This window comes from Plecotus auritus (assembly GCF_963455305.1).
Source record: "Plecotus auritus genome assembly, chromosome: 5".
Lineage (NCBI taxonomy): Eukaryota > Metazoa > Chordata > Mammalia > Chiroptera > Vespertilionidae > Plecotus > Plecotus auritus.
Window position 1 is genome coordinate 18,279,455 of NC_137776.1, and position 26,935 is coordinate 18,306,389.

Consider the following 26,935-nt stretch of genomic DNA (forward strand, 5'->3'; position numbering starts at 1 on the left):
AATGATAGATATGCTCTAGATTTAAAACAGCTGCTCCATTGAGATAGGGTGATTATTTCCATATTGAAATGAACTGCTGGCAAGGGATTGTTTATCAAGGGTCTTACAGTCCTTGCTGAACATCAGGATCCTGTTCAGTGTGTGCATGTGTGTGTGCGTGTGCGTGTGCGTGTGTGTGTGTGTGTGTGTGTGTGTGTGTGTGTGTGTTGTTTTTGAACCCTAGGATAAATCGACAGCCTGCAATAGATCTAATTGACAGGGTGACTGTTTGCAGCTAATGATTTGTTACATCGATGGACCTTATCCTGACCTCAATTATAGACACCAGCATATACTGCAAAAGAAAGCCGCATCTAAATGTGGAGGGTAAGGTGATGAAGAGTGGGTGGGGGCAAAGAGCTAAGTAGGTTTCCATCCCTAGTACTGAGCCCAAGATGCTGCTGTAAGTTTTGAAGCCAAGTGTGCTCATGTAAATATTTATAGGAGTGCTCTTTTTACACAATTAGAGTAAATCAGTTTCAAAACCACAAATGCTCACTATGTGCTAGGCAAGATGCTAAGTTGCAGGATACAAATACATGTAAGTCACAGTTCACAATCCATACCCTCAAGGGAACAGCCAAGTAAACATATAGCTACAATATGGTGTCATAAATGAAATAACTGGCGTGGATACTGGGGGCAGTGGGAGTGAAAGGAAGAAGAATCATTTTGTTTGAGTGGGTGTGTGGAGGGCTTTACAGAAAAGAAAAATCCTGATTAAATGTAAAGAACCTTTTAAGCACTTAGATAACTGGGTCTTGAACCCTTTAGCATTATTAAAGCAAAGTACTGGAGGGGGGCTATTCTCCAAAGACGCGGTTTTTGTTTGTTCTGCTTATTGTAAGCCATAGGTAAGTAGTTACATTTGCATTGCTAATCATCTTATTGCAAAATCTGCTGACATTTTAGTGTTGTGTATGAGCTGTGTAGGTTAGTCAATTTTTAATGACTCTTTATCTAGACCTGGGTCGAGCCAAGGGACCAGCCCTTGATTGGTGAAACTGTTAGGGAATAAGCATTTTTCCACATATGAAATTTAAATATGGAGTGCTAACTTACAAGTTTTCATTAATGGCATGAATAAACAGATATGCAATCTACAAAAAAAAAAAAAGAGTATCCCAGTCTGTGGTTCCTAGTAAGCACTCCAAATACAATGATTGAAGGAATCAATTAGGAATAAGATTACAAATGGCAACTCTGAAATGTGCTATTCATTTGTGTCAAGATAAAAACATATTTTATATTAATTTACTTTTAATTTAGAAAAGACAAAACTTTTCTTTGGAGTAAAGTATTTCTCTTCCACTCTTTTAGGTTAAACATTTCGACCTTCTTGAGGGACAAAGTATTAGGCTATGTAAAATTAGTGATGCAATATTCATACCACAGAAATAATCAGGCTATATCTAGAGGAACCATATCCTAATTAGCTCAGAGCTATAAGAATTAAAGTTAGAAACATAGGAAGTTGAAAAGGCTTCTCTCCACTGGAACTGAAAATGTTATAGGGCAAATGAAAATTGTTAGAAATTTGTTATAACAGACCCCTAAATACTATGCATTGCCCATATTTCTCATTTAATTTATTACCATAAAATATTACTAGGTGGTCTTTCATAAATAAGACTGTGTCAATTACAAAAATATCTTCTTGTGTAAATAGCTTCCTCTCCTAGTAGCTTATTTTGTGGCTTTGCTTTGATCTATGCTCACCACACTCCTATGGTTCCCATTATTCCCTTTTGAAGGGCAAGGTTTACCTCACATTTTTAGTTTTTTTATCACACAGTTCTTTGTTTCCTTCAGTATTTATTCCAGATTAGTTTTTCCAGTATATGATAATATCTTGCTCAAATTAATTGTATAGGACTCTGAACTTTGAACTTGCCCTTCCCTATTCCTTGCCTTCTTGGAGAAAATAGATTTTGGAAATAGAAAAAAATCAGGTCAGATCAACTTGTTTTATTAATTCTGGCTTTCTCCAAAAATGTATCTCCACTCTTTACTATGGATCATTTTCATAATTTTTTTTAAAAGGGGTGACTTTTAAAATATATATATATATTTTTTTCTTTAATTTCAGAGAGCAGGGGAGAGGGAGAGAGAGATAGAAACATCAATGATGAGAGAGAATCATCATTTGGCTGCCTCCTGCATGCCTCCTACTGGGGATCGAGCCCACAATCTGGGCATGTGCCCTTGACCAGAATGGAACCCAGGATCCACAGGTCGATGCTCTATCCACTGATCCAAACTGGCTAGGGCCATTATCATAATTTTATTTCATCTATTTTTAGTATTTGAATCTTTTTCCTTTTTGGAAACTCATTTATTTTTTAAAGGTTTTCATTTGTACTAATGAAAATCTGATCAATTTGCTTCTAAAATGAAATTGTTAGATTTTAATAAATTGAATAAAAATTTAACCATTTTATTTCATTCATCTTTTTTACTCTAAGGTGTTGATAACTTCAAAAAACAATTTTGGTGTTGTAATTTCTCTTATTGTTTTTATATTTAGGGATAATTTAGTCTATTACAAAAATAGTATTTTTCAAAGGGAGGGTTTTCCTCTTGTTTCTCTTATGTTTACACACTTTTCTAAAAAATCATGGGATTGTTTAGGCAATTAATAAACATTTACTGATAACCCTGTACAGAAGGGCATACCATTAGGCATGATATGAACATTTTAAGGGATAATACCAAAAACCTACTTTTTATAATCTTACCGTGAAAGTATAGCATTTCTTATTTCTCAAATATAGCATTTCCTAAGTTGACCTACAGATCTCTGCCATGTACTCTAACTCAGTATCAGTGGAACTCTTCCACCAAATTGGCCTTCTATTTTATTCTTCATTCTTAACCACAGAAATCCATACTTGATAGCAATTACTATTAATTCTATCTACCAACCATGTTTCAAATCTGTCCACTCCTTTCAAATGACAATGACTTCCATTATCCAAGCCACTATTTTCCTGTGCTTAGACTTCTGCAATGAACAAACCAGTATTTACACTTAAGCTTTTGTACCTCTCTACTTCTATATTCTGTGCATGTACAGCACTGTTATGTCTGCCTCTCCATCCATCCATCCATCCATCCATCCATCCATCCATCCATCCATCCATTTCAGTACATTATAGGTAGAAGTGCTAGGCCCTTTTCTCTTCCAGAAATTTATCAACACTGAATATTCAATTCCTTTCAGTTATTTACAATTGTCTAGCTTCTTCTAGCCTTGAGGCTTTACACATTCTGCTACTTCTGCCTTGGATGTGTTCAGTCCACTATTCTTCAGGTAAGCTGCAAGGGCACTCATTTTGAGAATTCTTTCTGCACCTTCTAGGCCAGCACTCTGCAATGAATGTAATATAAATCAATACTACCAGCTGCATATGTAACTTAAAGATTTTCATGCCTATATTTAAACTAGAGGTCCGGTGCATGGATTCATGCACCAGTGGGGTCCCTCAGCTTGGCCGGCACCCTCTCACAATCTGGGACCCCTCGAGGATGTTGGACTGCCGGTTTCAGCCCAATCCCCACAGGCCAGGCCGAGGGACCCCACCAGTGCACGAATCTGTGCACCAGGCCTCTAGTATGCATATAAGATCTTTGGTTAATCTCTTCCCACCCTCCCCCTTCCCTCTGAGAGTCATCAGTCTGTTCCATGTTTCCATGCCTGTGCATTGAGCATCGGCCCCCTGGTGGTCAGTGCACATCATAGCTACCAGTCAAAAGGTTGCTTAGGCTTTTATATATATGCTAGAGGCCCGGTGCACAAAATTCATGCACGGGAGTGGGGGGGGGGGGGCAGGTGGGTCCCTCAGCCCAGCCTGCACCCTCTCCAATCTGGGACCCCGCGAGGGATGTCCAACTGCCTGTTTAGACCTGATCCCAGTGGGATCGGGCCTAAACAGGCAGTCGGACATCCCTCTCACAATCCAGGACTGCTGGTTCTCAACTGCTCGCCTGCCTGCCTTCCTGATTGCCCCTAACCACTTCTGCCTGCCAGCCTGATCACCCCCTAACCACTCCCCTGCCAGCCTGATTGATGTCTAACTGCTCCCCTGCCAGCCTGTTTGCCCCAACTTCCCTCCTCTGCCGGCCTGTTAAGCCCTAACTGCCCTCCCTTGCAGGCCGGGTCCCTCCCAACTGCCCTCCCCTGCTGGCCTGATCACCCACAACTGCCCTCCCTTGAAGGCCTGGTCCCTCCCAAATGCCCTCCCCTGCTGGCCATCTTGTGGTGGCCATCTTGTGTCCAAATGGGGGCAGGATCTTTGACCACATGGGGGCAGCCATCTTGTGTGTTGGAGTGATGGTCAATCTGCATATTACTCTTTTATTAGATAGGACTAGAGGCTCGGTGCACAAAATTCGTGCATGGGGGTGTGTGTCCCTCAGCCCAGCCTGAACCCTCTCCAATCTGGGACCCCGCGAGGGATGTCTGACTGCCCGTTTAGGCCCGATCCCGGTAGAAAAGGGCTGTAACGGGTAGTTGGACACCCTTCTCACAATCCAGGACTGCTGGCTCCCAACTGCTCGCTTGCCTACCTGCCTTCCTGATTGCCCCTAACCGCTTCTGCCTGGCAGCCTGATCACCCCTAACCACTCTGATTGTGCCAGCCTGATTGATGCCTAACTGCTCCCTTGTCAACCTGTTTGCCCCTAACTGCCCTCCCCTGCAGGCCTAGTCACCCCTAACTGCCCTCCCCTGAAGGCCTGGTCACACCTAACTGCCCTCCTCTGCAGGCCTGGTTCCCCCCAACTGCCCTTCCCTGCAGGCCTGGTCGTCCCCAACCTATTTCCTCTGCCGGCCTGGTCACTCCTAACTGCCCTCCCCTGCAGGCTTGATCGCCCCCAACTGCCCTCCCTTGCAGGCCTGATCCCTCTCACCTACCCTCCCCTGCTGGCCATCTTGTGGCAGCCATCTTGTGTCCACATGGGGGCAGCCATCTTTGACCACATGGGGGCAGCCATCTTATGTGTTGGAGTGATGGTCAATTTGCATATTACTCTTTTATTAGATAGGATAGAGGCCTGGTGCATGGGTGGGGGCCGGCTGGTTTGCCCGGAAGGGTGTCCCGGATCAGGGTGGGGGTTCCCTTGGTGTGTGGGGCAGCCTGGGCGAGGGGCCTGTGGTGGTTTGCAGGCTGGCCATGTCCCCCGGTGACCCAAGTGGAGGCCCTGCTATCTGGGATTTATTTATCTTCTATAATTGAAACTTTGTAGCCTTGAGTGGAGGGCAGGGCTGGCCAGTGTGGGCGGGAAGCTTGGCTTCCTCCATCGCTGGGGTCAACCCAAGCCTCCTGCTTGCTCCAGCTCCGTGGCCGCTGCCATATTTATTGGGTTAATTTGCATAATCGCTCCTGATTGGCTGGTGGGCATGGCTTGTGGGTGTTGCAGAGGTATGGTCAATTTGCATGTTTCTCTTTTATTAGATAGGATATAGATAAGTAAAAAGAAACAGGTAGACTTAATTTTAATAATGTGTGATTTCAAAATCATATATCAAAAGTCTCTTAAATATGCAATTGATATGTTATAAATGAGATATTTTATATATTTTATTTATTAAGTCTGCAAATATCTGTGCATAACTACATTTTGACTTTTCTCTTGTGATAAAAACATAATACTTCTGAGTGGGTATATACCAAATTTAAAATTATTTTTAAGTTGCATAGGGAAGGAGAGTGCTTATTAGAGAAAGGTAAGGCTGCCTTTCCTATCAAGCACAATTTGGTGTTTGACTTTTTTCTTACAATGTAGCTCTTCTATGTCTTACATGAAAAAGACCTTACCATTTTGGACATAATAACTATACATGATTTAAAAGGGAAACTTTCCAAAAGTTAAAGACCTATGATGTATTATAAATTTGGTGTCATTTGTGAAAATGTTTTATAGTTTGAAATAGTACAGTGGTTAAATACATGTTTCTTTCTTGTATAACACAATATAGAGCCATGTAATCATTCTTAAAGGCTATTCATGGTTCATTTTTCAGCACTGAGTGGTTCTTAAGAACGGGGAAGGAATTAGTTGATCAAACAGTTTTAAAAGAGTGGTTCCATTGACCTAGAAAACCACGTGTGAACTATACCATCATTTATTACATCAGTTCAGATCTGACTATCGTTCCTATCGCTATTTCACGCTGCCCAGGCATTTCGTTCTCACCTCTATATGATCAATATTGTTTCACATTGTGAGAATTTGATTTTTGTCTCTCCCCTTGCATTTTGAGCTCTCAAGTTCAAAGAATTGATCCTGTTCATCCTGGTGTCCCTAGCATCTAACACAGTATCTGGCCCATAAAGGATATATTGTTCAAAGTTAACCTAATTTGGAGCATGTTTCCATGGGATATATTTTATGATTTTGAAGACAAAACCTAAAATTTAGCAGTTTCACCTGAAATTCATCTTATCTGTTTGTTATAAAAAGGTAATACAATACTTGCATATGGATACATAATAATTGTTTAGCACCCTATAGACTTATACTGATCTATGTTTGAAACACAATTAAAAATTTTTAAAATTTCCACTTTATTTAATAAACTGAGAAAACAGTAAAGAATAGAGAGTCTCCTCATTTTCCTTTGTTTATTTTGCTTTTGTTTGATGTAAACTTTAAATTACATTTTCTTCCCTAAAAGCTGACAGATTCATAGACTGGATGAATATATCTCTGCCATGAGGGTTGAAAATTTTAATTTATTAAATGTGTCTAAATTAGAAATCATGAATGATGAATATACATGTATCTTTATTATCCTATGATATTATTGAATTTGGAAAGCGCATTTAAAGTGAGACATTGTCATAATTTTGTGGTATTGCAGTATGAAATTATCAAGCTATTAATCCTACTAGAAGGGACTGACTGATTCCCAGAGCTTGAATCTGACCATCAACCTACAAAATTATGTAATCCTGCTTAGGTCATGGAATATAAGATGCTGATACCCAGTCTCTTTCTCTTCTTTCCCTTCCTCAAGCTCTTGTCCAAGGAGGAAAGATTCAAAATAGCTTGATATGTGAGCAATTTGTTCTGTAGCCCCTGGAGTTTCAACCAAACAAAGTGTTCACACATTCTTCTAACACTGGTTGCTAAAGACCAATGTGGGTTGAGAGTGTCCCCAAGTTCAAACTGTGCGCTGAGGTCCATGACTGAGACTTGTGCAGATACATCCCCGCTGACGCTGACTGTGGGGGATGCGGTAGTGAATTGTTGGAGAAGCCTTTCACCACCATGACCCAAATGTCCAGCCAACAAAGCCTACCAACTCGGAGCTGCTGACAAAAATCTTGGAAGTTTGCATGTTTTAATTGCAGGGATCTCCTTTTCAAATCAAACCTTCAAATTTCTTCAAGGTCAAATCAATAGGATTTATCAGACACTGAAATCCTTTTTCTCTACAAGGTATCATTTCTCAAAATAAATGGGAACTGGAGCAATGCATTGGGGAACTTTCTAAGAAATAAGATTAGAAGACTTCTGTAAATTCCACTGGCCCCCCGAATAGCTCCTTCAGAATTCCATAAAACTTAAAATTCATAAGAAAAATCTATCATGTCTACCTGTTAGAATCATATGATAAATTAGTTTGCCAGGTCATGGTCTCTGGGATTTAAGACTACTGCAGACAAATGAGTCCAGTGTTTCCCAAAGGGTAGTAAACAAGATAATTCCAGGCTTATAGAGTACATCACGGAGTACTGAACCACATTGTATGGATGTTTTTACTTCTGATTACATCAAAGAGAAAGTCTCAGTATATCTTTAACAACTCTCTAACTCTGGCCATTCTCCTTTTCTAAAGAAGAGAGAAAGAAAGCCTGAGGCTGAGTCTTTGGCAGCCATGCTTTTTCTTCGCATTAATGTTTTATTATTTTATATTTATGTTGCAGATATTGGAGTTTCATTTTTGGTAGTAATCATGAACTTAACTTCAAAATATATTTATTTATGTATGTGACAATAAAAAATTAAAAGAGGAGTACAGTTTCACATCGGTAGCAAAGAAAAATTATAAAGGGAGTTTAATAATGACTAAAGCTGTAAAATTCCGTCCTAGTCTAATATTTTCATTTTACAAAAGAAGAACTGAACACTCAGAGAGTTAAATAATTTACACTATATCACACCACTAGTTGAAGAGTTTAGAATCTAGGTTTTCTATTTTTCCATTAACTATTTGAAATAAGCACTGTGCGGAAATGAATCATGAATGTGCATGTTTTAGGGAGGAAAGAATAAAGAAAAAGCAAGGGCAAGAGTAACATGAGACTCATATGAAGGGGACCCACAAAAGCAGCTCAGGGAGTAGATTGAGATTCTTTCTGTGACATCATTCAATAAGCAAAACTGTTAGTCAAGAAAGATCAGTGAAATGTCAAGTAGCTTCAGTCAAAATAAAATCTAATAGCTGAGATGGTGGCTAATAAGTTTTAACCCTCCAAAGGCAAACCACCCAAGCATATTAACATTTTAATAAAATACTCTGAGAAGTAAAAAGCACTCAAGACCCAAGGAATGAAGTTTTAAAGAATGAAAGATAAGCATTGTGTTCAGGGGCCATGCTAGTATTGTCTATAAACTCAATACTCTCCAAATCCCTGTTTGATGCAACCTGGGTAAGAAATGTCATACATGAAAAAAGTTATAATGAAAAAATCAGAAGGAGTTTTTGGATAAAGCTGTGATTCTAGAAGTGTATCAGCTAAGAGACCAGATACCTTGCTAAACCCATCATTGGGAGGTTAGAAATATTACTATCTGCCTTTTGAGAAGTGCAAATATAACTGAATAGCACAGAGTATCTGCTGGGGTAGTAGGGACGTTCTCCTGAAAAATGGAAGAGTCCAAAAGAATAAAAAAGACTTTAGCAGTTTTCTACCAAATGCACAAAATCCTGTCCCTCCTTTGCTGATCACCCTTGATTGAGCATCTGCAGTAAAAAGAGAGTTGAATTGTATGGCAGAAAAGGCAGTGATATTGACAATGGATGTGAGGTACAAAGATCTGGATTCAAGACCTAGCTACACCCCCTTTCTTGCTGTTTAACTTTGACAGACATTGTCCTTCTGTGCAAAATGTTGATAATCGTGACAATGTCATTGGATCATTGTGAATATACCCAGGAACACTTAGGGAAGTCAAGAGAACGAACTAACTAACTAACTAACTAACTAACTAACTAACTAACTAACATTAACTGGGTGCCTATAATATGCCAGGCTCTTTAAATTCATCTTTTCTTTCTTGTGTTTTATGATGTCGATGGCCAGAGCCTAGAATATAAAAGGTGGTCAATTAAGAGTTCCTGTCCCTTTTCCCCATATAACAAGGCACCCCATTATATTGGTAGAATGCTCTAATTGTAAGCAAATTTTTATTTTAAGCCAAACTCTGACTCTTTTTAACTTCTGCCTAATTCTGTCTTCTGGAACAACTCAAAACTCGTCCACTCCCTTTTCTATGAGAGCCCTTCAAATATCTGAAAACAATTACTGTGCTCACTTTAGTACTCTCCTCTCCAGGGTCAACACACCCACTTCTTTCAACAGTTCCTTTGGAGACAGGCCTTTCTAGAAACATATTGTCCCAATTGCCTATTAGAGACACAATCTAAGCCAGTCCTTAACTATAGGGTCTTTATCCGAACATAATAGGCCAAATGTAATCTGAGAAAAGATGTTGAATATGTGCTAAGTGGTTTTACTAACCAATGAATTAGACAGTGATTGTCAGCCTTTTTCATCTCATGGTACACATAAGCTAATCACTAAAATTCGGTGGCACACCAAAACATATATATTTTCCCCATATGCCAAAAAAAGGTATAATTTTGATTCATTCACACCACATGGCTATTGTTGTGTTGGCTGTTGTCATTTTTTTATTTGACAATCTAAGGAAAAAGAGGTCAGTGCCCTGACTAAACAGTTAGGTATTGCATGATTTAAAAATTCTTGTAGCACACCAGCTGAAAATCACTGAATTAGACTATCATTGTAGCTGCATTCATGCTGGCAGGACACATGATTATTTTACACGTATATTTGGGGGTGAGGGAAGGCTTTTACACAAGACATGATTCAACAATTCAACATCAATACCGACCAGACTTGTTTCTGTTTGAAAACATATTGCAGCAATTGGCTGCGAGGTTTCCCTTTCAGTTAGTTAGCCACAGATACAATAAGAATCCTGTAATGAAGATATAGAGGACATTAATTGGCTTAATTAGCTGTAAACTTACACTTTCTGGTAAGTTCTTCAGTGAGTCTTTTCAGAATGTTCTGAGTTAAAGTTCTGCCAGCCACTGATGCATGACCCTAGGCAAGTCCGTTAACCTCTCTGGGCCTCAGTGCCTCATCAGAAACATGAAATCATCCCATGATTTCACAGGGATGGTGAGAATTGGTGAGAATCGCTTAATTAAAAAGACAAATTGTGCACCAAAAGACAAATTGAAGACACTGAGGCAAAAGGTGCCTTATAAATCATGAATAGAGAAGTCAACGGTTTTGGAGGCGAAGTTATCTCACTCAAAAGATTAAAAACCTGAGCCATTCGGGGAGCACCATGGAGTTCATCTGACACATGCTTTCTTTATTAGCACTTTCCTACACTGTAGGCTTCCTCTCAGGTAATCAAAATCCACCCAGGCCTCAGACTTTTATTGCCTGTCTTTCTTTTCTTCTCATCATTAACCTGGCCTATCCCTTTGTAAAGGCCTCAACTTCTTTCCTTTTACCGTATTCCTCTTTATTTGCATCACGTGAGTTAATGTAATGTGTGGCTCCACTTCCTTAGGAAGGATATTGGATTGCTGACCCCACGAATGCTAACACCTTCCCCACAACCTGCTTCATGGGGAGTAACAGGTTGAGGGGGTTCCTCTGTATTCCTAGTTTACTAATAGATTTTGCCATGAATGGGTGTTACATTTTGTCAAATGCTTTTTCTGAATCTATTGATACAATCATTTTTATTGTCTTTTTTAGTCTGTTAACATGACAGATTACATTAACTGAATTTCAGATGTAGAACCAGCCTTCCATACCTGTGATAAATCCTACGTGGTTATGATGTATAAATCGTTTCATACCAGTTTTGTTTTTGACTTGCTAATATATTGTTGAGAATTGTTGACATCTATGTTCATGAGAAAATGGTCTGCAGTTTTCTGGTAAGAGCTTTGTCCGGTTTTGGTATTAGAGTAATACAGAATGAGTTGGGAAGTATTCCCTCTGCTTCTATACTTTGAAGGATATTGTAGAAAATTGGTGTAATTTCTTCCTTAAATGTTTGGTAGGATTCATCAAGGAATCCACCTGAGCCAGGTGCATTTTTTTTGGAAGATTATTAATTTCTGATTCAATTTCTTTAGATATAGACTGAATTAAGCATAAATCCAGCACAGTGCCTTGCACCTATCTCAACAAATAGTATGATTCAAGCCCTGACCAGTTTGGCTCAGTGGATTGAGCGTTGGCCTGCGGACTGAAGGGTCCCTGGTTCGATTCCAGTCAAGGGCATGTACCTTGGTTGTGGGCACATCCCCAGTAGGGGGTGTGCAGGAGGCAGCTGATCGATGTTTTTCTCTCATTGATGTTTCTAACTCTCTATCCCTCTTCCTTCCTCTCTAAAAAAAATCAATAAAAATATATTTTAAAAAATAGTATGTTTCAGGTGTTAGTCCATGAGAACCCAAAAGGTGTAACTCTAAGAATGCCTGTAAATACTGTGTTTCTTATTACAGAGAATACAGTTTCTGTATAACAATATTCACTGGGAGAAACCCACTTAACCCAGCTCATCTGCTCAAAGAACCAAAGTTGACTGAAGAGTTATTCTCATTTACTTTACACATTGTTTATATAAACTGATGAAAATGCAAAGTACATCTCACAGTCCAACACAGGGTGCTACGAATGTAATAATGGGAGGAACTCGGTGAGGCACAGTAAGGATTTTGGCCATTGTCCTCAGAGGAAAAGTTTTAAGAAAGAAATATAGTCTAGCATGTAGTTCATATTTGCCTGTACTTTCCTGTTTTTCTTAAAGGGACTCTTCCCAATGCTTCATTCATCTCTCATTGATTTCTAGGATGAATGCTTCCCAATGCTTCCATGTGATGATGTCTTATAGATTAGTGAAACAAACCTTACTCATTAGGTAGAGCATCTGTATTTTTTTTTTTTAGCTATTGATCGCCTCTTAATAAACAACCAAGTATTTGCCTTGCAATTTCACCTCTCTGAAAATACAAAATCAGTACCACCCAAAAGCTGAACCTCTAAAAAGCTTTGTAAAAATGTATTGTCAAGATGTCAGAGCCTTGCTCAATAGTGACTGCCTTGGGGGTCAAAGAAGGAAAAAAAACCAATGGCGTTTATAAAGCCAGATTTTACTAAGGTACCACGAAGTGCCAGGAACCCTGATAAAAACTTTCATTTTCGGAAACAAGTGTGGCACTGAATTGTTTAAGAGGATTTACTTCAACATTCAAGTAGATATTTTGATTTCTATGTAGAGATTTAAAAGAAATTATTTCAAAGAGGGCTTATATTTACTAAAACAAATAACTTATTTTTATCACTCTCATTATATACTTAAATAAAATATTTTATAGTTAAGTGGGTTCAAATTAGGGACCAGGATAAATAATTGCAGTGTTTCTAAATGCAACAGTTTTCACATTTTATTTTTCCACTCTTGAACTTTAAATTATACTCTTTGTGATTGAAGAGAGACCTTTAAAACTGATTTGATCTCGCCAAAACCGGTTTGGCTCAGTGGATAGAGCGTCAGCCTGCAGACTGAAAGGTCCCAGGTTCGATTCCGGTCAAGGGCACGTAACTTGGTTGCGGGCACATCCCCAGTAGGAGGTGTGCAGGAGGCAGCTGATCGATGTTTCTCTCTCATCGATGTTTCTAGCTCTCTATCCCTCTTCCTTCTTCTCTGTAAAAAATCAATAAAATATATTTAAAAAAAAAAAAAAAAAAAAAAAAAAAAAAACTGATTTGATCTCATATAAAACTGTTCATCAAGTTTGTCTGTCCTTTTTTAAAAGAAAAGAAAAGAGAATGTTTCATTTAAGACAGAAAAATAGAGCTAATAAAAATGTACATAACTGTGATTTTTATGAAAGGTTTTATTTAATTATATTCCAGTATGTGGATTTTAGAAGTAAATGGTAACCCATTGTCCAAATGCTTCTATTTAGTCTTAAAGTCTCTTATCACTTGTTCTCTCTCTTTGAACCAAAGTCTTTGCTACTTACATATAAAAGAGGTGAAGAAATAACCATTATATACCCAATTCCCCAGATCAGAGTATCGAAGAATCATGGAGTGAAGTGGGCTTGTTACCTGCATTTTTCTCTAATTAAGGTTAATGAAAGCCTATAAAATCATTACACTCAACATTTAAGCCAAATTTAAATAATACAACCCCCAGAGGTATAAAGGAGCACTTTGCATCTGTTCAGCATCCTAATAAATTCATTTCTAATTTAAGTACATTTGCAACAAGGGCATTATCTGGGAAGTACATTACAATTTAGGGACTTAAAAAACTTCTATTAAGCAATTTTACTTTTATTAATATTCTCTTAGAAACATTATATATGTTTATAATAATTTGACTCAATCCTAGAAAAATATAGCTAATTAATATTTACATATATAAGTATATATGGTCACTAATTTATATTTATATTACATGCTTGCATATTTATATATGTTAAAATTATAAATTATATTGATATGTTTCTTATAACTATTCTTTCCAATGCTTCCTCAAATATTTGTTTTCTAATAAATGTACATATTTTTGTAGGTACTACTGAATTTGCTATATATTTAATATTTTTAATAATGAGAGAAATTGAATACACATTAAGATTTCATTTCAATGGTTAAGAATAAAGTCCTTTTGAAATATGTTTATATTACTAAAGATCAATAATACAGACATTTAAATTTTATTTTATTGTTATCGATTTCAGAGACAGGAAGGGAGAGGAAGAGAGAGATAGAAACATCAATGCTGAGAGAATCATTGATCAGCTGCCTCCAGCACGTCGCACATTGGGGATTGAGCCTGCATCTCGGACATAGACTGGGAATGAACCTAGATCTCCTGGTTCATGCGTTGATGCTCAACCACTGAGCACCACTGGCTGGGCAGAATATAGACTTTTTAATGTTTTTATTGATTAAAAAGAGGGAACATTGATGAGAATCATTGATCGGCTACCTCTTGCACGCCCCACACTGGGCAGTGAGCCCCCAACCTTGGTATGTGCCCTGACCAGGAATCCAACTATGACCTCCTGGTTTAAGCTAAACCACTGATCCACACCGGCTGGGCAACATTTTCATCCTTTGGTTTATCATGTAGGATTGCTGCAGAGCATCAGAATTTTTAATCAATGTATATTTACAGATGAAATGGTATTTAACCTCTGAGGAAAAATATATTTCCCTAGAATAAGTGTAAATTGCATAGCTTTTTCAAATGTAACACAAGTTCTATGATTAGATTTAGTACAAAAAAAACAAGTTTCAATTTAAAAGCCAGCTGTAAATACGTACATACAAAATTGCATGTGTATTTGTCTAACAGTCTTAGGAACAACTTTCAGAAACTATCAAAGCTTTGAAAATTCCATTTAACTCAGAATGTCTGCTTTGGCTCAACAGACATATTTAAATAGTATCCTCTCTACTTCCTTTTTTAATATTCTCTATTGCACCTAGCTAAAATTTTGTCATCTAAATACAGCAAATATGTTCTACTTCAGCACAAATGTAGTTTACATGAAATTCCAACAAAAAAAGAGAAATTACATATAAATTGGAATACCCTATCTGCTCTCATGCTGTTTACCTGACTGATGTATTTCTTTTAGGTGAAGTTTCTTTGAACATAATGAAGATTAGGTCTAAGGATTTTGAATGTTAATCTTCATAGTCCTTTCTTAACATCTGTTCCAATTGGTAACTATTGTGCTTAATGAGTAATTAGTAAGATAATACAAATACTTGAAATAGGAATCTTATCTCCTTGCCAGCCATTTAACAGAGTTAGGAATATACCACTTATTTATCTCACAAAGCTATTCAGGAAAATTTTAAATTCAGGCTTGCTCTCCCAATGAAAATATGTGCACAGCTGAAAGAGACATGCTATATAAGAAAATGTTGCACTTACATTATCTATATTATCTTTTAGGTAAGTGTGAGAATATAATACATGTGGACCCACCTTATTATGCCACAGATCTTTCATTTAAGTGGTGTTTTCCTCTCCGATTTTTAATGACTCTAAAATATGACAACCTTTCTCATCCTGCTTTCTGTCCATCTTTCCAACAAAATCTCTCCACACCAGTCATTCCCTCTGGTATTTAATGAGCTAAAAACAGTCACAGATAGGCAGTGGTAGCTGGTGTTTACACAAACTATTCAATACATCATTTTCCAACCCAAAGGAATGAAGTATTTTGCAAATTACCTATTTTCTTTTAAATATAAATTCTCCAAGATAGGGTTTTGCTAAATCATGCTATGCAGCATAAAGCTTAGCCCAGGCATAGATATAAATGTGAGCAAGAAGGATAAGGGAAACAAACACAAATATAAAACCACCCCCTATGCTGTTGGATTTAATTTTAGTCAGATGCTTTGATGTAGGCTAAAATGGAAATATTTCAGAATTTTATATTAAAGCTGACTGGCTGCTCATCCTTACTGAAAACAGCCAAGGAATAGGCAAAAGCAGGGTTACTTGTTGCAACTTGAAACTCATTATTGCCATGTACCATCCCTGATTTTACTGTAAGAAAACCATGCTAATGAAGCCAAGGTCTTAGGTGACAGTGAGCCAATCAGCATCTTATAATCTCTGAGATACAGCTTTATCTGCTTTCTTTGAAATATCTATCCTTAGAAGAGAAACTATGTGTGAGTATGAAATAGTGTCTGTCTATTACCAGCACATTCCATAATGAAGATTAGTTCTAAGGAAAAGCAATGCACATTCCATGTCTTATGGAGAATTATTGAAAAGCAGCATCGCCTCATTACAGTAATATAAAATAATCTAAAATTTCCAACATGAAAGAGAAAGGGGCAGGAAAGGATATTGCAAGCTAAAGTTACCAAGTAATATCTGATTAGTCCCGGGATTCTCCTAGTTTTCCTCTCTCCTGCAATTCAGAACAGAGACAGACTTGCTAGATGGCATGCCCTACACCCTTGGCAGAATCTTGATCAGTCTTAGGGCAACAGTAACTGCTCTGAACTCAGACTGCCAGTCACCATGGCAGTGCTACTCTTGTTCTCCCTCTGCGTGTGTCTTGGTATCTCTTATCTCTGCCCACAGACATGGTCCCTGCTGGCCAGAAGAGCATTGCCATCAGATGCAAGCATAGTAGTATGCATTGGGACACCGCTGTTCGCTTGCAAAGAAGAGATAGAAGGAGATAACTGTACCCGCATAAAGGAGAGGTCCCGGTTGTGCTCGATGCTGGTTATCTCCAGGTTGCCCATGACTACCTCACAGTTCTCATAGTACTTGCGCAAGGCTCGGTACTGCTGCTCCAGGTCCGAGAGAGAGCTCAGCTTATTCTCTGTTCCTGCACACACTGCCAAGACAAGAAGATACACGGGGAGTTATATAACCTTCATATGACATGTACGGTACCATCTCCCTCAACTCTGTATTCCACACACCACTGCAATGCCCCCAATTAAAATATTAAAATGTCATTAAGACCCATAACCCACACACTGATGTCTGTATTTGTATTTTTCCAGCTTTATTGAGATACAACATTGTGTAAGTATAAGGTGTACAGCATGTTGATTTATTTATAGATACCTTGCAAATTTATTATCAATAGTTAGCTAACACCTCCATCACCTCGCACAGTTACTATGTCTTTCTTGTGGTGAGAGCATTTAAAATTTACTCTTAGCAACTTTTAAGTAGATAATATGATATTATTATTTATAATCACCATGCTGCACATTAGATGCCCAGAACAGATTCATCTCATAACTGGGAGTGTATACTCTAACATATCCCCCACTTCCTCTACCCCAAAGGCCCTGGAAACCACCATTCTTCTTTCTGTTTTTATGAATCAGCTTTCTTTCATTCCACATATAAGTAATATTACATATTTTCATTCATAAATTGCATGTGTTAATGACAGAGAGTAAGATGCCATAGGTTTCACAGAAATACGTAGCAAGGAGATAAATTTAAATAATCACACTTCTAATGAGCACATAAAGCATGTATATACATTTAATTTCATTTAAACAAGAATTTCTTTGGGACTTATAATTCACCCTATTTTCTAACAAGGTACATCCTATAAATGAAAATGAAAAGATGGTGAAAATAACATTTTTTCCAATTTTAACTTATCTTTATTGTTGAAAGTATTACAGATGTCTCCTTTTTTCCCCATTGACCCACTCCAACCCCAATCCACCCCTCCCAGGCCTTCATCACACTATTATCTGTGACCATGGGTTATGATATTCCCTATTGCAAAATAAGCTGAATACAATTTTTACCTAATTAACAATTGGGTTTTTAAATCCTCAAATACTACTCTTTAAAATACAAATAATAAACAGCTTGGATTGAAACACTTAAAAGCATATACTACAAAAAAGATTGTATAATAAAATTTAACCTTTTATATATAAGCAGGGTCATTACTACATATATCCATCAATGTGCTGAGACATAATGGACTGCTAATAAATGAACTTTGTTTGCCATATTTGGGGGCACGGTTATTGAATCTGTTCAAATGTGAGCACATGAGTGTACAAACATGTTTTTGGTTGTGTGTGTGTTGATATCTTTTCTGTCCTCTAGAAGTCAGAGTTTTAGTGATGACTTCTCATGGCTTATATACTTGCCTGAACAAAATCTATACCACTGAATGTGCCAATTTGAATCTTTAATGAACTGAAAAACTCTATTATGGATCTTATAATAATAATATGTAAAGTTTAAAAAATAGATAGTGAATAAATCTTCTTTAACTAAGTTACATAACACTAGAGGCCTGGTGCACAGATTCTTGCACCGGTGGGGTCTCTCAGCGTGGCCTGTGGGGACTGGCCCAAAACCAGCAGTCCAGCACTGCTTGCTGCTCCTGCCTGTCACTCCTGCTCATCCTGCCCCCCCCTGCACCTGCCGTGGACTTGCACCCAGTCAGTCCTGATTGGGAGAGGCTCGAGCCGCCGCAGCAGCACTCTCCAGCCATGAGCCCTGCGTCTGGCACCTTTGGTCAGCTGAGTGGAGATCCCACTGTGGGAGCACACTGACCACCAGGGGGCAGCTCCTGAGCTGAGCGTCTGCCCCCTGGTGGTCAGTGCACATCATAGCGACTGGTCGAACAGTCATTCAGTAACTTAGGCTTTTATATATATAGACACACAAAATTTAAGGCAAGATATAAAGTGTAAACTTTGAAGACACTGGAAACAGAACCTGGTAATCATATCATATACACATTTGTGTGTCATGTACACAGAAATGACAAAATAGTCATGATCCCATGTGGTGTTCAATGGAATGGGATTTAGTACAGAAAGGGAAAAATTCTAGGTGGGCATATTTTAATAATTAGGGCCATCTTAAAGCCTGCTTTTGCCTACTGACACATTTAAAATAACCAAAGTTAGATCCAAAATTTGAAAAGTAATGCAGATCTTTAATCACATTATAAAAACAAAACACAACCTTTTCTTGTTTGGATTTCTAAAGCTCACCAAACAGTACATTTTCTAGAAATACTCTTTTAATAGTGGAATTGGGCCCCTCTAAAAGATTTATTGAAGTCCTAACTCCTGGTACCTGTGAATGTGACCTTATATTGAAATAGGGCCTTTGTAGATGTAATCAAGTTAAAATAATGATATTAGTGTGGACCCTAATCCAATATGATTCATGTCATTCTAAGAAGAGCAAAACAATGTTAATACATAGGGACAAAGCCATGAGGTCACAGAAGCAAAGATGGGGGTGATGCAGCTACAATCTAAGAATGTCAAGAATTAATGGTTATCACCAGAAGCAAGGAAAAGGCAAAGACAGATTCCACTCTGAGTCTCAGAGGGAGCAAGACCCTCCTGCTACCTTGCTATTGGACTACTGGCCTCTTGAACTGTGAAAGAATAAATGACTTGTTTTAAGCCACTTAAATTATAATCCATGATTTTCATTTTATTACCCTCAGCACTTTGTTATAGTAGCCCGAGAAAACCAATACATAACCTTTAGACTATTTCTCATTGAAATCTCACATTTAAAGAAATTGTAAAGATCACCTCCTCTCTCCAGGGTCCTATAGCTTATCACCTCCTAGCTAGCCATTCTCCCTTTCTCCCTTCTGAATGCCAAGTCCCTCATACAGCATGATGGGATTCATTTGTTGTTTTTGAGAATGTAGTTTTTGTAGAGTGATAAGAATGGATGCAAAGACATCTAGAATCCTCAACATCCATTCTCCTCTTTCTTCACAGTAACAGACTGAACAATATTAGCCACCCATGTTGCCACTCCAAATAAATATTACATTTCTTTGCTCATCTTGAAGGTAAGATTAGCAAGGGACTAAGTTAGGACATAGTCTATGATACCTTCCTAGAACTTTATTTAAAACTTGGTTGGAGCCTGACACTGCCTCCTTTCTTCTTCACATCTTTCTCCAATTTGCTGGCTGAAATAGAAATGTAGAAGCTTAAACATGAACCATCATCTTGGATTATAAGGATGAGAGATGCCTTAGAGCATGGATGGGAACCTTTCTTCTGCCAAGAGCCATTTGGATATTTCTAACATCAGTCAATTAATATAAATGTATGTTGTTATGAAAAAAGCTCCTAGATTTATTAAATTTCAAGTCCCACCTGCAATACCTTGGCATGGTCACACCAAATGACTTCTTGAGCTTTTTATGGCATTTGGGCCAGACATTCCCCACCGCTGCCTTAGAGAGACTGAGAAATGAGCTTAAAATAATCAGGGTTTTCATCAAATGGAGATTTTACATTGCTTTATTATCATTAACATCAGGATAATGGTGAATTTTGGTCCTAGCTGCTGCAATAGTATACAAAGAAATGATTAAAGTCTAGTTACATTCTATTGTTTAGAGCTTAAGAAATGTTAGCAATTCTGTCTGGTTGTTTGACTGAATTTATTCAAATCATAATGAAACAAAAATCATTGTGAAAGTTTTCATTGTTATTAAAACCAACACCAAAAAATGAATTTCTATTGATAACTACAATAATATTCAATGGAAGGTGGAGAACAAAAAACAACTGATTTGTGTACCTGATCTTTGTGATCAAGATCAAAGTCCAGCTTTTTCCCCCCAATTCATTCTAGAGACTAAGAAGCATAATAATCCATGATTTTCATTTTATTACTCTCAGCAAATTTATAACAAAATATTTGTAAACTTGTTAAATGGCTGTTGAAAAAAAGCTACTATTATATAGTTTATGAAATATAGATTTTAATTATTTCAAATGTACCTGAAGACAAGCTTATATTTAAATGCAGTTACTGATGGGAGTAATTAAGCATCACTTAATTAACTTGCTGTGCCATTTCTAAACTGTATACAATGACACATTGCAATTTATGTACAACCTGTGTTCTACAAGTTTCTTTCAATTGGAAATAAAACCCCTACTTTAATATTAACATATTAAAAAATCAATATGTAAACATCTAAATGAAAAAGTTTCTAAAATATTCAGTGTATTCCTTTCTATGAAATCTTAAACAAATTTTGAGAGAAAGATCTATTAATATAATAATAATGTATTTTTGCATGTGTCTCATCCTGCATAATGAGGTACTTAATAAGTTATTATTAATTTGTATTACAAAAATATGCTTATTTAAGAACTCCTCAAAATCTGTAAACTCTTTTAAGACAGGTGTAATATTTTAATCATTATTTTGAATGTGTTGAGCTTTGCAAAAAATTACCTTTTCATAATATCCATTTAATTGCTATAAAAACAATTATAACTCATATTCAGATAATAACCCTCAATTCAGAACAGTGTCCATTGTTCATTCAATGATCAGTTGTGTTTTGTATATGCAATATAATAAATATTTTTCAACAACAAAGTAATCCTCCAATAAACAGAAAATCTGATTTATCAGAATATTCTATTTTCCAAACATTATGGTCTTTGGAACTTTCACTACACACAGTTCCATTTTGGAAATACTTTTGTCTTAGTGAGAATCTCCTTTATATTTGTTTGACTGAAGCTACATAATCATTTATATATTCCTCTAAACTTTTATCTTGAAAGACAGACTTGATTTTAAAAGAACTAGTTTGGGTAGATGTGTAAAAATTGTTTGTATGTGTCTTCATGATACCTTCACTGAATGCCTCACAACTTCCATTTGTCAATCGATTTTACAATCAAGCAATGTGTACAAGACAATGCTAAAGCCATCAAGTTTCATTGATTTCACACAGCTGTTTATCAAACAGAATTGAAAATTCTTTTCACCAGCCAAAACAAGTTTAACAAAATTCAGCCCCCTTTGCAACACTATTATGAAGTCCTTAAACTATAAGCTTACAATAGTTCAAGCTTCAAATGCCCTGAATTTACATATGCTCCTCAGAGTTTCCTTTCCAACTGTAACTCCAGGAGTAAAGCTATATATGAGGCCTTGATAAAATTTCCAATTATTGTATTTGGTCTTATTCCATTGTAAATGTAGCTATAGTTGCAAACATGGCTTTTTATTCTTCTTGACTTACAATTTACATCCAATAGTGAGTGAATTACATAATCTTCATTCAGTAAAAAAAAAAAAAAATTAAGACTATAATTGGGATTTTGAAGCAATATAAAAAGGTTGATTAACAAAATTATTCACTTGGTTCATGGGGAAAATATATTAGAAGCAAAATGAAAAAAAACACAATAATGATGCCTATATTAATACTAAAAATCAGTATTGCTTCCAGGCTTATTATGACTATGGAAACCAGTATTCCATTCACTAACACAAGAAAGACAAGAAGAGAAATAATATATATAATTAAATCTAATTTTTGCCTAACTTTCCAAATGAATGCTTACATGAGCTATGTATTAAGAAATGAATAATTATTTAGCATCTACTGTTGAACTAGTATCATGACTGAATGTATATTGATAAAAATGCCATGGTCTTTTGTAAGAGCTCATGCAGTTTTAAAAAGCACATAAGAAGGAAACTATGCATAAACTATGTGCATATTGTGTGTGCATCATTCATAGACTACCTGCATAAAAATACTTAGTAACCACCCTGGATGGTGTGGCTGAATGCATAGAGCATCAGCCCATGCACTGAAGGGTGGTGAGTTTGATTCCCAGTCAAGGGCACATCCCTGAGTTGCAGGTTCCAATCCAGGCCCTGGTCTGGGTGTGCAGAGCAGGCAACCAATTGATGTGTCTCTCTACCATTGAGCTTACTCTCTCTCTCTCTCTCTCTCTCTTCCCCATCTCTCCCTCCCCCTTCCACTCTCTCTAAAAATTAATGGAAAAAATATCTTCAGTGAGGATAACAACAACAACAAAAAATGTAGTAACCTGCTAAAAATTATCTAAATTTTCTATCTGATTTAACACTAATAAGTACTTACTCTTAAATAAATGTTAGCATAAAAAGTATGCTTTCATTTAATGCACTGTGTTGAGCATTTAGAAAGCTGGAGCTCTAGTAAACCTCAAAATATAAAATATTTAAAGAGAATGTGAGAAATAGCAAATATTTTCAATGACTATCATTGAGTGCTATTATAGTTACACTAGTAGCCCTGTGCACGAATCCGTGCACCAGTAGCTCTCTGTGGGGCCTGGCTGCTCTGCACCTGCTGCCCAGAGGCTCTCTGCGGCCCAGAGGCCCATCGACAAAGCGAGCATTCTGCCAGGCCACTCACACTGCCTACTCTCAGCGGCCGCCCCCCTGGGACTGGGGGACTCCAGCAGTGGGGCTGAGAGGACTGGGCGCTGCCATCTTGTGGCTATGGGTGCCACCATCTTTGTGACGGAGTGACGGTTAATTTGCATATTATCCTTTACTTAGATAGGATGGACATGGCAAGATTTGGCAACTTTGTGCTCAAAATGCATCTGAAATGGGGCCAAACTTACCACTTCCACTACAACAGTTATTCAATCCAAACTACCCCCAGCTATCTCTCCAATGGACTTCAATGGTGTCCTCCTAACTGACTTCCTGGAATTCCTACTTCTCCCTGTTAATGAGTTCCACACACAGAAATCAGAATGATCTTTTAAAAAACATAAATCATTCATATTACTTCCTTCCTTATGGTCCAAACTTTGCACCACAGCCTGTAAAAATGTATATTCAGATCTTTGCTCACTCTTTCAAAAGAGCCTTCTCTAACCACATTATCTAAATAGGTCTGAGGTGCCCATACACCACGCTCTGTCTTCTTTGCCCTTATTTTGGTTTTTACTGCTTTATGAAATTGCTTTATACATGTGCTTGCTTATTATATGTCTCTATATTAGGATTGAAGCTCCACAGTTAGCAGGTCCTTTCTCTTTTTAACACCTAGAAGAGCTGACACATAGTAGACTCTCAGTCAATATTTCTTGAATAAATAAAAAGACTTTGAAGTCATTGAGGACCATAAAGTAACCAGAATCAAATGCTGATTCATCCATTTTCATTATATATAATTGATTTCAGAGAGGAAGGAAGAGAGAGAGAGAGAGAGAGAAACATCAATGATGAGAGTAAATCACTGATTGGCTGCCTCCTGTATGCTCCCCACTGGGAAATGAGCCCGCAACTCAAGCATGTGCCCTGACCATTGAGATCAAACCATGACCTCCTGGCTCATGGGTCCACGCTCAACCACTGAGCAACACTGGCTAGGCTCATTCCTCCATTTTCAAAAGCTGATTGAACTTGAACAACTCACTTCACCACCTGGAGTCTCTGTGTCTGTATCTATAAAGTGGAATTTTGTGATGAGTGCTCTTATCAATAGAACCCAGCTATAGAGGTTAAAAACACAGGGCCTAAAGCTCAAAGTCTAGCATTAAAATCTTGCTCAATCGCTGACCTGCAATGTGATATTGGGCAAGTTACCTAGACTCTCCAACATTCTATTTCCTCATCTGCACAGGGACATAATAACAAAACCACCTCATAAGTCTGCTGTAACAAATAACTCAATGCTTGTAATTTGCTTTGCATAATGTCTGACTCACTGATAGAGTTAACTATTGTAACTCACTTAAATGTATAGGGCATGGTGTGTACATTATGCAATATTTTAAGTCAAATTAAAGTACAATGCTTGAAATCAGTCGACAAAAAGGAAGGAGCACTCAGCAATGACACTAGATGTCAGGACCCCTTAGCTCCAACACTTTCTAGCTGTGTAAACTTGAAAATTATTTTCTTCTTATTAGGTCCAATTTTCTCTTTTCTTTCCAGCTTATAAGTTCTGAGATTACATTTATTTCTAAAATACTTATTTAAAACACTAGAGGACCATTGCACGAATATATTCGTGCAATAGGCCTTCCTTCCCCTGGCTGCTGGCACCAGTTTTCCTCCGGCACCCAGGACCCAGGCCTTCCCTCTGGCTGCCGCCTTCAGTCTTTGCTGCAGGTGGAGTGCCGCTCCTGTAGCTCCCTCTGCCCCCCTCCCTCTGCCCCCGGTCCTCCCCTTCATAGCAGGCATCCCGCCCTGCCCGGCCACTCCGTGCCTGCATGCGTGCTACCCAGAGGCCTGGAGCAGCTGGGGGACAGGGCCATCGCCATCTTTGTTGGGTTAATTTGCATACTCACTCCCGATTGCCTGGTGGGCGTAGAGAAGTGATGGTCAATTTGCATGTTTCTCTTTTATTAGTGTGGATACTCCACCCTATGTAATAGGCTGCATGCAATGGATGTTCTTGAGGAGCTTACAATGTGACAATATCATCCTATATAATAAAAGCCCAGCAACCGAATGGCAGAATGACCAGAATGACCTGTTGACCAGTCACTATGACATGCACTGACAACCAGGGGACAGACACTCAACTCAGGAGCTGCCCCCTGGTGGTCAGTGCCCTCCCACAGTGGGAGCACCACTCTGCTGACTGGGATGAGTGGTGCTCCCACAGTGGGCTGATCCCCACAGGCCACACCCCCAACCAGTGCACAAATCCCAAGTACCAGGCTTCTAGTATAGTTATAAAGTTAAACATACATGTATCAAATGACCCAGTAATCCCATTTATAAATATATCCCTAGATAATGAAAGTTATGTTCACATACAAACATCTACATGAATTTTATAGCAGCTCTACTCAAATTAGCCAAAAATTTGCATGGGGGAGAGGGGCAATAAATGTCCTTTTATGGATGAATGATAAACAAGCTATGATATATCCATTCCATGAATATCAATAAAAATGAACAGAAGAGTGACATGTCAACATGGAAAATTCCCAAAGGCATCATGCTGACTGAAATAATCCAGGCTCAAAAGGCTGCATCCTATATGATTCCACTGATACGGTGTTTTGGAGAAGACCAAACTACAAGGATGGAGCACAGATCAGAGGTTGCTAGGAGCTGGAGTGAGTGAGGGTTTGATTGAAAGATAATGAGGGAAATTTGGGAGATGGCTGAACTTTTCTGTATACAAATCATGATAGTGATTATTAAGTCCATACAAGGGTTAAAACTCAGAGAACTATACCCCAAAATGTCAATTTCACTGCATGTAAATTAAAACACACATTCACATTGGCTTGTATGTATGTGTAACCAAGTTAAATATGTCCCTTTTTGTAAATCACAAAACATTCTCAATCTGTTTGTTTCTGTGTAGTGTATGCTTTTATCCCCTTAGGAATAATTTTGTTCCATTTTGAGTTGGATAATATTGTTATACTAGTATATATATATTTTAAATCCTGATGATTTTTGTATGATTTTTGCTAAATTCTTGTAATTTATAATTAGTTCTTATTTGATTTCCTTAACTTATTCAGTCTTCAATCATATCATTTTACTTTGCTTTCTTGGCTGAGGAAGTCAGTCTTTCTAGGATAATTGCTTTTAATTAATAGGCATAGCAGTCATGCCTCTTTTTCCTAACCTTCATGAAATGCTTTCCTTGGCCCAGAATTTATTGTATCATTTTAGATGTTCCAAATCTGGCTTTTCTAGGTTTTTATTTCAGATTTGAATGTTGAAGTTTATCATGTACTTTTAGCTACTTTTGGGGAAAAAAAACAAACACGTTTTAATTTATTAGAGTGAATTATAAATGTATTCCAAATACTGAACCATTCTTATATTCCTGGAATGATCTATACTTAGTACTCACTCATTATTCCATTAATATACCTCTAGGTTTATTGCTTTTATTTAATTTGTACTTTTTTGAATATTAAAAATACCTAATAATGATTTTAAAATATTTGTATCAGATGACATTACACATAAAAAGATAAATAATGGAAATTGATTTAAACAGGGTGGGGCAAAAGTAGGTTTATAGTTGTGAGTATGCAAAACACAGTTTATTCTAGCATTATTATTTACTAATTATTGTATTATTTTCCATATAAACAGCCATAAAGCTATTTTTGCCCCACCCGGTACTTCGGAAATTTTGCATTTTATATAATTAACTTGAAAAGTATTAAAGAAAAAAATTTGCACCAAAATAGTAAATTTTTTCTAATTTACATTACATAAAACTGGATACAAAATAGTTTTCAATGCTAAAAATAAGTATCCT

The 26,935-nt window shown here is 37.5% G+C and overlaps 1 protein-coding gene across 4 annotated transcripts in view; it reads right to left on the reverse strand.

Annotated features, from left to right (window-relative positions):
- Nucleotides 1-26,935, reverse strand: part of ERBB4 (erb-b2 receptor tyrosine kinase 4) — a 966,639-nt gene that overhangs the window by 568,997 nt on the left and 370,707 nt on the right. For all 4 annotated transcript variants that reach the window (XM_080671023.1, XM_080671024.1, XM_080671022.1 and 1 more), the window contains exon 2: nucleotides 16,575-16,726. In XM_080671023.1, the coding sequence (XP_080527149.1) occupies nucleotides 16,575-16,726 (152 nt within the window). The remainder of the gene's footprint in view (nucleotides 1-16,574; nucleotides 16,727-26,935) is intronic.